The sequence below is a fragment of the Grammomys surdaster genome, unplaced genomic scaffold (genome assembly GCF_004785775.1).
Source record: "Grammomys surdaster isolate TR1022 unplaced genomic scaffold, NIH_TR_1.0 194, whole genome shotgun sequence".
Classification (NCBI taxonomy): Eukaryota; Metazoa; Chordata; class Mammalia; order Rodentia; family Muridae; genus Grammomys; species Grammomys surdaster.
This window is the reverse complement of record NW_021604639.1, coordinates 7,141,926-7,156,034: the sequence shown is the minus strand read 5'-3', so window position 1 is coordinate 7,156,034 and position 14,109 is coordinate 7,141,926. Positions and strand designations below refer to the sequence as shown.

The 14,109-nt window shown below is 40.0% G+C and overlaps 1 protein-coding gene across 3 annotated transcripts in view; it reads right to left on the bottom strand.

The window, feature by feature from the left end:
- The window catches only part of Wdr37 (WD repeat domain 37), a 61,546-nt gene that overhangs the window by 7,877 nt on the left and 39,560 nt on the right, over window positions 1-14,109 (bottom strand). For all 3 annotated transcript variants that reach the window (XM_028769910.1, XM_028769909.1, XM_028769908.1), the window contains 2 exons: window positions 949-1,083; window positions 410-524 (listed from right to left, as the gene is read on the bottom strand). In XM_028769910.1, coding sequence (XP_028625743.1) covers window positions 410-524; window positions 949-1,083 — 250 coding nt within the window. The remainder of the gene's footprint in view (window positions 1-409; window positions 525-948; window positions 1,084-14,109) is intronic.

Below are 14,109 nucleotides of genomic sequence, written 5' to 3'. Positions count from 1 at the left end.
CACATAGTGTAAACTGAGGCCCCAGGTCTCAGGCCCCACTTCACAAGAGCATCACGAAGGCATCCAAGGGCCTGCTTTAAGGACCCAGCGCTAGGTGTTCCTTGGACACATTCTGATTCTGCTCAGCTGAACTGGAGCCATGAATGCAGGCACTATGGGGTGATCTGAACAGAACAGGCAAAAGCACCTACCAAACTCCTGTATCTCACATCTGATGGTAGCAAGGAATAATTCCCTAATTTATAAGGAAAATAGAGCTTTTATTTCTGGTGATACCCCACCATAGGAAGATGTTTCTTTGGTTGGCGATAGAGGTAGGTATCCCAACATCTCATAAAACACATGCTGAAGTTAATTTTTATGTCTTCTAAATGTTTGCTGTTGCTATTAAACACACTGTAACCCGTACCTGCCGGCTGCTGCGGGGAAGCCGTGCTAGTCTCACTCCCGACATATCAAACAATCGTACTTGCCGGTTGTCATGGGGGAGGGCTATGATTTTTTGGCCAACACATACATTGATCCTACAAAGAAGACATAGAAACAAGTTTTTATGAAACTGACCATGTAGTATTTTGAATTTACAGAAAATAATTCACATTCAAGACAAAGTAAATGAGTAAACCACAGGGGAAGTCTGCCTATGACACTGGACAAGAGATTAAGGCACACTAAACTGCCAGATCACAAGTGACCCCACACACATGTACAATATAGTCACACAGTCCAACAACAGACAGAGCCTCTCAGTAGTTAAAGAAGCCCTAAAATATCTGGCTACCAAAGGCCTTTTCTGACTCTTGTCTTAATACGCTAACACACTAATGAGTAAGCTTAAGTAGTTACAGATACTGAAATCACATAAGAGGATTAATAAAATATATTTCCTCAGGCTCTTCCCAAAAGCTGTATGATCAAACAAGACAATAAATTACAATCAACCCTTACCTATTAATGGCAGAGTCTGTACGAATTGTTGCAATTGGAGATCTCATATTTTTTAAATCCCAGACTTTTACTGTGCGGTCATCACTGCCTGAAACGACGTTGTCTCCCACAGTGAACACGGCAGAGGTCACAGTGCTACAGGTAAAGGTTAGACACACCAGTAGTTAGAGTTCAGGATGTACCAAACACCCTCCCACAGCATATGCTACACAAAGTTTTGCATCCAGAGGGAGCAAATAGGGCAAGGAGTTGGAGCTGTGCAAGCTTACAGTGTCTTCTACTCTGTAAGCCTGTGTCTATTTCTTAAACTCTTCTTTGTAAATATGTGAAATAAAGACCCTGCTTTATGTGCCAATAGAGATGCACTCTGTCCACTCTGTCCTGTCATCCTCAGACAGCACAGCAAGACATTACTAGAAAAATATAGATTAAACAGCCTGTCAAATGTCTATATATTTATGTCTGGTGGGATGAATTAAATAAAAATCTAGTCCAACTGTAACTTCCAATTCAATTAAAACACACAACACTGGGTAATTCACAAGTGGCAAAGTTCAACTGACATTTTTTCCAAATCAGGTACACCCAGAGATAGCTCTGTCAGTAAAATGTTTGCCACAGGAGCACTAGGTCCCAAGTTCAATCCCCAGATCTCATATAAAAAGCCAGTCATGTCAGCATGTAATCCTAGGGCTGAGGGGGTAGAGACTGGAGGAGGATTCCTGGAACTTGCTAGTCACCAAGTCTTCTGAAATCTGCGAACTCCAGATTCAGTGGAAGAATTGGTCTTAAAACCTAAGGTGAAGAACAAATGAGTGATGAAGAACTAGATGTTGACCTGCAGCCTCAGAGTGTGTGCACATACCATCACTACCACCACCTCCACCACCAGTCATTAGCAAAGTTGTCTCCGTTAGAAGTGGCCATGGCCTACTAGGTTAACGTGTGATGCAGCCCTTCCTTTCAAGCCAAAGTCACCAACCACTTGTTGAGAAAGGACTAAAATGATAAAATGGCACCTAAAGGAGAAACACCTCAACACAATCACCTCTCTTCACTGGAAAGTTCTGTAAGAAACTATGATACAAGCCTACTTCCCATGAACTAAGGACTGTTAGTCCATCCTTTAAAATGTGACCTGGCACATCATGTAGGAATACTTCCAGGAATGCTACAGTTTTTATTTCATGTAGGTGAGTCTCCATTTTACCATGCATCTCTGTAGTAGGACTTTGCAGGTCTCGCTTCCTGCCTGGTACAGTATGGGCTGTGCACACTGGTTAATGTTTTGATATCTCATCTCACCAGGATTGATACACAAAGCACAACATCGCCTGATTCACATGCCCAAATCAGCAGATCCAAAGATGCCAATGCAGGAGCCTCTCACGACTCCATCCTCACCTCTCCAGCTGTCTCCACCAACACAAAACCCAGGGCCATTCCTTCTAGGTGAAGGCTCACCACTCATATGTTACCCTACAAGGTGACAATCAGGTAAGCTTGGTTCTGATATCTTTTTATCCCCACAAATCATTAATTTGCAGACAAAATTAATGATTAAAATAAAAGCTTTGGCTGGGCAGTGGTGGCAGATGCCTTTAATCCCAGCACTTGGGAGGTAGAGGCAGGCAGATTTCTGAGTTCAAGGCCAGCCTGGTCTACAGAGTGAGTTCCAGGACAGCCAGGGCTATACAGAGAAACCCTGTCTCGAAAAACCAAAACAAACAAACAAACAAACAAAAACAAAACAAAAAAAAAGCTTTGTTTCTGTATCCTAAATTTACACATTAACTGCTTGGAACGCAGAAATTCCAATTTAAATGATACTTGGTCCTGTCCCACAATCTGTATTAAGATGTGATTTTATGTTCTATTTAGGCTTGATAAGAATCTAATCAGTTACTAGGTCCAATTTATGAAAACTCTATTAACTTGAATAGGCACAGCTAAGTTTAATTAAACCTAAGTTCTACTACATTAATCAAGGATTTTAAACACCACCACCAGTGTAGCTACTAAGAACCAAAAGATTTTCAACAAGACCTTACAACACTGAGGCCCCAGAGCACAACCAGGACGAATACTGGGTTTGTAAAACATTTTTACATGAATACATCTTGCCTTATGCAACACAGTCTTTGCCATGGCACAGGCATCAGCAACACAATTTTGCCCATGGCAATTACTCAACTAGAACTGGCACTGGGTGGGATTACTGTCTGACAGTGGGTATGCTGGACGCTGAAAAGTACATCAGTCTTCCTCCCTCCACTCATCTGATATCAGTGGGTAGCTCGTCCCTACATGTGACAATCAATGACTTGTAAACCAGCTGTGTTAGAAACACTGCACTACGTCTGGATAGGGCATAAACAACACATAATACACAGAAACATATGATACTGGGAGAATGGACACATAGACAAACTGCAAATCATGATTGTCCTCTCTGTATTATTTGATGATTATTTTTATTTTATATGCATTGGTGTTTTGTCTGTGTGTATGTCTGTGTGAGGGTGTTGGATCTCCTAGAACTATGACAGCTATGAGCTGCTGGGAACTGAAACCAGGTCCCCTAGAAGAGGAGACCGTGCTGTTAACTGCTGAGCCATCTCTCAAACCCATATATTCTTTATTTAAATAAATAACACCATAGGGCCTGACTTTAAATGAGGTGTAGCAAAGGTTACAGGAACATTTAAAAACCTTTTTATACTGCCAGAGATTTGAAAAGCATGAGGTAAAGATATTCATTGACTTCTGTTTGCAGTATATTCTAGGAGGTTTTGGCCAAGTTAAATTTCAGCTAGCATCTTGCTCAATTAATACAAAGGGGAAAAGCATCAACAAAAGATCATCTGACCCTATTTAAATGAAATGCTAGAAGACATTAGGTTCTTAATAAATCACAATCCTGACAGGTATTGTAGGACATCAAAAGAAAAACTTGGCAAAGAGGCAGTACTTTTAAAGGCACCCTTGGACTATGGGTCCCACAGGGAGGCTAGTGAACTCCAACCACTCACTGGAAAAGCTTCAGACTCTGCCAAACTCCAGCAAAACTCATTTATCTTGTCGTGGAGAGCAGCCGAGCATGTACTTCCAGCTGACAGTATGCTACCTTCTCACCACACACCACTGCCTGATCTGGAACATTCTGCTCCCTCCGTGGGTCTCAATCAACGGAAATACTGTAATGCTAGCACTCCTCATTAGGACTAACAGCTGTCTTCCCAGTCACACAGAGACACAAAACTGTTTTGCATAACAATCTGCTAAAATTTCACAGCTAAGAAAAAAAATATATGATGTGGAAAATGCTGGACCATGGAATGCTAATGCAGTGTGCTTTTCTGGCATCATCTCAAAAATTGACTACCAGGTTGCCATCCCCCCGCCCTCTTTTCTTTTAAATTTAAGTTCCTACAAAAGAACAATTTTGTATCTGCGGAGCAGTAGATCCAGTGGTTTTTTACAGACAGTAAACAGTCCCTACGTAGAAACACAACTGTACAGGACACTCCCTATTAGAACACAGGCTTCTGTGTTCCAGCAACACATAATCCATCTTTCAAAAGCATGTGGTTCCCCTGTCCACTTCAGCAGGTCTGAGCTGTCCTCGTTCAGCTCATGTTTAGGCAGTCAGGTTGATGAGACTTGTGGTTACAGCTTCTGACACTACTGGGAAAACAATCTCATAGCAAATTCCCTAGTCCCCTATACATCTTTTGGGAATTTTTTTGTGGATATAGAATATATGCATATAACAATTAATAATAATAAAAAAAGAGGTCATGAATTTGAAGGAGAACAAAGAATAGTACCTAAGAAGATTTGGAGGCAAAAGAAGGGAAAATGATATATTTTAATTATATTATAATCTCAAAAAATATTTTAAATGTTCACAGAGCTGGAGAGATGGCTCAGCGGTTAAGAGAACTTGTTGCTCTTGCTGAGGACTCAGGTTTGGTTCCCAGAACACAAATGGTAGCTCACAAACATCAGTTTAAGAACACAAATCTATTTAAAAATTTTTACTAAAATGTTAAAATACTAATTTTCATACAATAAGCCAGGCAGTGGTGGTATACATCTTTAATCCTAGCACTCAGGAAGCAGAGGCAGGCAGATCTATGAGTTCAAGGCCAGCCTGGTCTTATAAGAGCAAGTTCCAGGACAGTCAGGGTTACACAGAGAAACTGTCTCAAAAAGCCAAAAGTCTTCATACAACAATGTAATTCTTGAAACATCAAATGTCAAAGCTTATTTGCTTTCTTGTCTTTCTGACTTAAAAATATAAGTTTAGAGTATTTTTAATTATATCAATAATTTTAAAGAAATTGGCAACAAATGTATTGTTTAAACTTAGTGAGAAGTGACCTTCCTCAGCAAAAAACAACAAAAAAAAATTCATACTATAATGGCATTCTTGCAATATCAAGGGTCAATCTGATGTTTCTTGAAATCTGGTCTTTCTGACTTAAAGACATGTATAAAGTATTTTATTTTATTATAAAGTAGTTTCGAATATTTTTAATTATGTTGATAATTTTAAAGAAAGTGGCAATAAATGCATTGTTTGAACTTAGTGAGAAGTGACCTTCCTTGGTTTTTAATTATTTAACTTGACATTTATTTTCTGAAGCCAAGATAAGTCACAAGTGACACCACACAGCAAAGTGGGCCAGGTGGATAGGTACTTATGCCCAGTCCTGGGTCAGCAGTGACTGTTCCAGGGCCTGAGAAAGGCCTTCATCCCCAAAACAAGGAAGCTGACCAAAATGATTCCCAATGAGGACAGGTTACTTCTACCTATCTAATGTTGAACTGTGCATGCTGAAAGCAGCTAGCTACATCTTGAGCCACAAGTAGAAATAAGCTCCAGACACCATGAGAAAACCTCTCATAGGTGATAGAATACAATGTGTATATCTATATGTATGCACACTATGTATGTGTAAACCGTTTACTACAACTTCCCACTGACAAAGATGCTACCAACAAATTGGCAAGGAACACTCTAACGCAAGGTACACTTATTTGATTCTGCCTCTCACTGAGAAGGCTAAGGGAATAACAAGATGGTGTCAAGAAGGACCCATGGGTTCTATGCTCAAGCAAGGAAGACAGAATGAAAACAAAACATCACTTTTAAAGGGACATTTTTAAAGTTCAGAATGAAATTAGGCGTGGCAGTTCATCCCATAATTCAAAAGATGGGGCAGGAGGGTTACCAAAAGTTTAAAGCTAGCCTGTGCTACATAATTAAGTACAGTTCAGCCTAGGCTATATACAAGTAAGACTCTATTTCAAAAGGACAAGCCCACAAATAATTTTCAGAATGAGTTATTATCACAACTCTCTAACATATAGGAATTCTTCAAAGAGAAGCAAGCCAAGAAAACAGCTGAGTACTTTGCTCTAGCATGTGGAGAATTCACCCTGTCTACTTCTGGTTACTGGAAGACTGACACTTGAGAGGCAACCATTATACAAACATCAAAACCCTCCATCCTTTACAATCATAATGGTATCACCATGGGTAAACAGCCCTAGTGTGACCCATACATCAGACTGCTGGCAGAAATTTCTAGAACTGTCCTCCAACCTAGAAAAGAAATGTGTCTCCATCGACCACTCACCATCAGACGTGGCTGCCACAGGAACAGGGAAGGGAGCCGACTGAAGCTCTGCAATGGGAAAGCTCATGGCCCGCTCATACTCATCAAGCTGGGGCTAACACATACTCTTAAGCTAAGGCTCATATATCACAATGAGTGACACTTATAGGCCAATCAACTTGCTAAAGATAGCCACCCTGCCAACCTTTGCATTAAATAGGCCTTCAAGGGGCCCACCAGTGCTGACTGGTAGGGAATGGCAATCACAGTATCACTGGTTTCTTCCTATAAAGTTCCAGAGTCCAGACTACATTCTAGTAGACTCAAAGTTAGCTACAGATTATAATCTTCATGACATCTCTGTAAACTTCCTCAATATCCTATAGCCTGTCTGACTTCATTTGTGTTCCCCTGGGGAAACCACAACCTAATTCAGCAACTCTGCACACTCCACACCTGCCTCTCCAAAGAGGATACAATGGGCGTCATGCTCCTTGACCTGTACATGCTACACCTGCAGATGTTCCATGCTTTCCAGCCTCAGATGCCTACTTCTTCCCTTTACCGTTTACCTAAAGAGACTTCCACACCCTACTTCCAGGAAACACCAAAAGCCACAGAGACCATTCAATCACCAGATTCTGACAGGAACATGGCCAGCATAATGGCTCCCTCTGCTCAGCTCTAGGGCATTTCCCATACTCCCCCATCTGAAAACAAACCTTTAGATTCCTCTCCACACCTCTCCAACAAACCTCTCAGGAACAGGTAGTCGCTGCCGCCAGACAAACTGTGAGACAAGGACACACCCCCACTGCTAGACCCTGACAGCCATGGCAGCAGCTGGCCTAGAGCTTCACTTTCCATCTCACTGCCAGTAACTATCCATTTCACACTGAAGAAATTAACTTTGTCTTATTCTTTTAAAACGGCAATTCATGCTTACACCATTCAAAGATAGGTGTTTTTCCTAGTGAAATTTCATAGCTGTGTAATATGTGACATGTTTCAAATCAGCTCCTTCTTGGAAAAGATGTATACGACACAAATATAGTACCTTACTTTTAAAAAATCTTCTCCATAGTAAATGTTACTTGAAAAAAAAATACTAATACTCTACAAGATATGGCGCTTCCCTTCAAAACTAGGCAAATGACACTTTTATTATGAACCAAATTAAACTACTTTTTTGAAACCGTTTATACTTACTACTCTGAATACATACAAAGTTTTACCTTAGGGCCTCAACACTGCAGACAAAGTGACAGCCCTTTGGAACTATGAACTAAGCAGAAGAAAAGTATATCATCTTGGCCATTTTACAAAGGGAAGCAGAACCACTGTTGAAATGTCAACCCACATTTCTAGAACAGCACTCTGCTTGGTGCTCTCTAGACTAAGAACAGTCAGTACTCATCTATCTCAGTGGTCTCTAGACTAAGCAACAGTACTCATCTATTTCAGTGTTCTCTAGACTAAGCAACAGTACTCATCTATCTCAGTGGTCTCTAGACTAAGCAACAGTACTCATCTATCTCAGCGGTCTCTAGACTAAGCAACAGTACTCATCTATTTCAGTGTTCTCTAGACTAAGCAACAGTACTCATCTATTTCAGTGTTCTCTAGACTAAGCAACAGTACTCATCTATTTCAGTGTTCTCTACACTAAGCAGCAATATAAAACTGTATGCTCTTGGCCCATTTTTTAATATAGAAGGAAACCTAACATCAATTCATTCAAGTCCTTGCTTTATGGGAATGTACCTTAAGCTATTACTCAGAATTGACATATGTTGATATGCCACCTGTGGTGGTTTGAATATGCTTGGCCTGGTAAGTGGCACTATTAAGAGTTGTGGTTTTGTCAGGGTGAGCTTTGAGGTCCTATGCTCAAGCTCCACCCAGTACAGAAGAAAGCCTCTTCCTGGTTGCCTGCAGAGACAGTCTCTCTTGATTGCCTTCAGACCAAGATACAAAACTCTCAGCTCCTTCTCCAGCACCATGTTTGCCTGGACACTGTCATGCTTCCTGCTATGATGATAGTGAACTAAACCACTGAACCTGTAAGGCAGCCTCAATTAACTGGTTGCCTTTGTAAGCATTGCCTTGGTCATGGTGTCTCTTTACAGCAATGGAAATCCTAAGACACTATCTGAAAAATGTTAGGAGCAGCCAGGGAAATAGATCAGTGCCAGAATGAGATGAGGGTCAGAGTTTGATCACCAATATTTTTTCACTCTGGTAGATATGTATGTATGTATGTATGTGTGTATATGCATATATACACACATACTTACATACATGTATTTATTGCTTTTAATATACATATAAGGAACAGTAAGTGAAGAAAATGAATACTGAAAAAAAAAATCATTAGACATTGTTTTAGACACTGTTCCACTGGCATCATGACCAAAGGCAAACATTTAACTGAGGCTGGCTTATAGTTCAGAGGTTTAGTCCAGTATCAGCATGGTGGGAGCATGGCAGCACGTAGACATGGTGCAGAAGCAGCAGACAGTTCCTACATCTGGATCCATGGGGAACAAGCAGTAAAGGAGACACTGGATCTGGCTTGGGCTTTTGAAACCTCTAAGCCCACCTCCAGTGACACACTTACTCTACCATGGCCACATCTACACCTCCTAATCCTCCTCAAGCTGTGCCACTCCCTAATGACTAAGCACTCAAATATGAACCTATGGTAGCCATTCCTATCCACATCATCACAGACATTAACATAAAGAACCACAATTGACTTCAGAAAAGCCAAAACAGAAGACAAAGCAGACATACAAAACTCAAAATGTACCAGTCCATTTAATGTGGGAACAACATAACTCATACAGGATTCCTCAAGGTATTCATATCTCCCTTGCTTTACTCAAACATGATGTAGTAGAAGAGTGAAAGTCATTTTGAAAGTTATAGTTCTTAAGGGATTAGTAGAAAAATCACTTCTGTGGATCAGCTGGCTCCCCAAAGATGGCAGTTAAATGCTGTGTTATTCTGATCCACTACTGAGTGTTAACACCCTGCAGCTCCTGTGCAAATCGGAGAATTTAGGCAGTAGTTGACTCAAAAAGGAAGCACCAGCAGTTGCAAGTCTGATCAGGTTGTCCATCAGTATTGGCTTTAATGCCAATATCCCTACCATCTTTCTCCTAGAAGCTGGAACCTTAGACAGTTCCTTTCATTCCTGCTCTGTGGGTTCTACACAATACAAAGTGGTCTCCACCTACAGCTGGGCCGGTTGTGGTGGCACACACCTTTAATCCCAGCACTCAGGATGAAGGATGTGAATCTATGAGTTTGAGGGCAGCCTGGTCTACAAAAGCAACTTCCAAGACAGGTAGAGCTAAACAGAGAAACCCTGTCTTTTTTTTTTTTTTTTTTTAAAGCAAACAAAAATCCCACCTCTCCTTGGACATATCTCCTGTCTGTCTCAATGAGTCAGAACATTTCTAGTTGTCGTAAAACCCTGATGGCTGTTCTTTGCACCACTTCAGTGATGGCTCCGCAACAAAGCTATTGATTCACCCACTTAAAACACACTTATTTCCTTTTGATACTTGTTCTTATTAGTTCCTGAACAGCCCAGCCCATTGGTTTGGTTGGTTGGAGACAGAATTTCAACGGTGCCAAAGCTGGCCTCAAACGCAACATCCTCCTGCTGCAGTTTCCCAAGTACTAGGGTTACAGCACGAGGGCTTTAAAAAGAGCAAAGTACATAAGTAAATCTCGTACTTTTGAAAACTATATTCTGATAAGAAGCAACTTTAAAGTGCATCGCTTGGATTAACATACTACCTACTCAAACTGTAACAGAGTAAGGCCAAGTGAGGAGCCCTTACAGTTGCTGGCTCAGACAAGCTGAGATGCCCATTAACCCAGAAACACTGAAGAATGGTATCCACAACACTCCAAAACAATTGTAAATCCACAGTGCCCACCACATGCCTACACAGCAACTATGTGTCTAATATACTGGTCATTTATTCATAGTTAATAAGTTAAAAAAAACAAAAAAAACACCCACTCCACACTTGAGCACAAAGCCATGCAGGTAGGAGCTGTTTCTGCCACTGTCCAAGGTGTTTGTCTGTGAGCTTGTACAGCCTGGCTAAGCTGATAATTAAACTGAGAAAATGGACTAAGGATGCAGTGCAGTTGGAAGGGTACTTGTCAGTAGCACATACAAAGTCCTAGGTTCCATCCTCAGAAACACATTGGGCATAGTAGCAAACTTTAAAATCCCAGTATTCGGATGGTGGAGACAACAGGATCAGAAGTTCAAGGCCATCGTCAGCTAGTTTACAACCAGCTAGTCCCTAAGCCAAAATAAAAAAACTAAAAATCAAGGAAAACCTAAAACTGGAGTTCATACCTTCCCACCAGCCTACTAGCCCTTAGCCATTTTCAACCTTGATATATTCATTTATTCATTTTCACTGCTTGAGAATTTCATACATACAAAGAATGTGTTTTAATTAAGTCTGTTCACAATTCCCTCCCCTAAGCTTTATCACCAATTCCTCAGACTTTCATGTGTGTTTTTGTTTTTAGGCCAGAGTCTAGTCGGTGCTGCAAGTATCTGCACAGGCTAGGACCATCGACCAGCACATGGACAGTCTCTTAAGGGCCGAATCCCTAAAGGAAATACAGGTGTGATTTTTGAGGCCACTGTAATCTTACAGGTCACTTTATTTCTCAATCATTTCTAGTGTGTGTTCTTGTGAACACACTTCTGGAGTTATGCTGTCCCTAGAAAGCATTGCTCACTGGTATTTATGATTCCAAACAACTTCCTCCTCACACAGGAGAATGAGTGTAAAAGGAGTCTCCAGTAGTAAAGCAGATTTTAATACAAAGTACAAGTTGGCTGTTGTGGTACTCATCTGTAATCCCAGTACTTGGGAGAGAATTAGAAGTTCAGGCTTATCTTCAGCTACACATTCAGTTCAACACTAGCCCAAGTTAAAAATAAAAAAGATTTTATCATAGATTTAAGTGTAGTTATTAAGGGAGAGAGGCTCCATGAAACTTTGTCTCAAAAAAAAAAATTAAACAAGTAAATAATTAAAATAAAAAGAGGCAGGCAGATTTCTGAGTTTGAAGCCAGCCTGGTCTACAGAGTGAGTTCCAGGACAGTCAGAGCTACACAGAGAAACCCTGTCTCAAAAAACCTTTAAAAAAAAAAAAAAAAAAAAAAAACACCCTGTCCCCTGTCTCAAAAAACCTAAAAAAATTAAAAAAATAAAAAATAAGTACCATCCTCTAAAATCTCCATCATGAGGCAGCATGACAGCTGAAAGTCACCCACTTCTCCCTAGACTATAACCCAATGATTCCCACATGCTGACTCTGACAAAGAACAAAAAATACAGTTCTAATTAAAATCGACTGCCATCTAGGTAAAAAATGTCACTTTCCAAATATGCCTTCTTAAAAGCAAAAACAAAACAAAAACAGGAAAAACAAACAAACAAACAAACCTGCTGCTATAATCCAAAGCTACTTCTACACTGCTGAGTCTATCTAAAACTAAGTATTTAGTAGTAACTACCTTCTACCCACCAGATACTTGCCAGTAAAGGCATACAAAAATTTCATAACCTTAAAATAATCATTATGATGTTAAGATTTTTTGTTTTGTTAGATGCATTTCAGTTTCCTTAGAAGAAATCACCAGGGCTGGAGAGATGGCTCAGTGGTTAAGAGCACTGACTGCTCTTCCAGAAGTTCTGAGTTCAATTCCCAGCAACCACATGGTGGCTCACAACCATCTGTAATGGGATCCAATGCCCTTCTGGTGTGTCTGAAGATAGTGACAGTGTACTCAAACATACATGAAGTAAATAAATAAATCTTTAAAAAAAAAAAAAAAAAAAAGAAGAAATCACCAAAGCTCACATTGAAAATAAAGCCACAGTTGTGTAGAAGAAAAGGCCAAAAAGAAACAAAAAACCTTATGTTCTCAAATACTCATCCATGCTGAGCTAATTTCAGAGTGTTCTCAATGCCAAAGTTTATTCACACTTGTAAATAAATTGTCAGTTGGGTATAAACTAGTCATTGGCCACCCATGGAGGAAGTAATGACCAGTGACTGCCTCAACTGTCAATTCCTTCTCAGTAACCGAAATAAAACAAAGGGAGGGGAAGGGGGAGGGGGACGGGGACTGGGACAGGGACTGGGACTGGGAGTGGAAGGTTCGGAACTAGAGGAAACCTGATAGTGGAGAGGAAAGGAAAAATGCCAAGCACATAAACAAGACAATGGTACCAAGAGGTTAAATCTAAGACTGGAGCTGGGGCCTCAGGTTATTGATTAGCAATCAGATAGTCAGCTATTTCAAAACACAGTAAGTGGATTTAACCTAACAACCTCCATAATTTAAGAGACCCCGGGACATGCATGTATCATCCACACTCCATATAGTTCAAGATCTGGATGGAGACCAGCTCAAGAGGAGGGTACTACATGAAGAGGGGAAACACTGGCTTGGGAAGTACATACTTGGGCTACTAAATTACATTACCAGGTAAAAACGGCATTATTATACAAAAGTGCCAATTAAAAAGAAAAGCACTGAATTTTTGTGCCAGCTCTTGATACTGTAGATAGAAATGGAAAACAATCATTTCAGCCACTAGCTGAAATTCCCATATCAAATTTTTCAAAGTAATCATCTATTTTTCCAAAAGCAAGTTTTGCATTCCTGCTACTTGTAAAACAATGCTATATAGAGTACAATTATTCTTTAGACAAACTGGTATACATGGAGCTACTAAAGACTGACCCAATACCAGAATCACCCTTACATTCAATACATAATACAATGGTAGATTTCCTATTGTAATGAAGAGATACAGAATGCAAATCAATGCAACACATCAAAAACGTGGGATGAAAGTAAAAGCCTTGAACACAGCTGACATCAAGGAGCTCTGTCTATATCCAGCATACATAATAACAGTACAAACCTCAAGGGACCATTTGCCTATAGTTTTTTTATCTTACAGTGAAGCATTATATCTCAAACCCTAGTTTTTCAAAAAGGTACCCAGGCCACAGAAAAGTAGAGGGATAACAGAAAGAGAAAATGAAAAGGGGAAAAAAAAATCCTCTCTCAATTCCTTGAGAAATTGGCTCACAAAACTGAGCTAACAATCTTGATGTTTACTATACCTTGCCTTAAGAAAACCCAATCTATAGAAATTCAGACTAACTGAATGGTTGTTAACTGTTCACATTAAAGGCACTGGTTCTTTAATTAAAGAATTTATGTTGAATTCCCGTAAGAAAGAACATACCTTAAAATACAATTTTTGCATATCATGTTAATATGAAATATGCAAGAAAGACTTCTGTAGAAATATTGTCTGTCTCTAAACAAAGATTCACTAAATAACCTTCTTATATTCAACTTTTTAGAGCTACACCAATAAGAAGAGCAAACATAAGAGATGAGAATCTAAGTGAGAGAGAGAGAGAGAGAGAGAGAGAGAGAGAGAGAGAGAGAGAGAGAGAG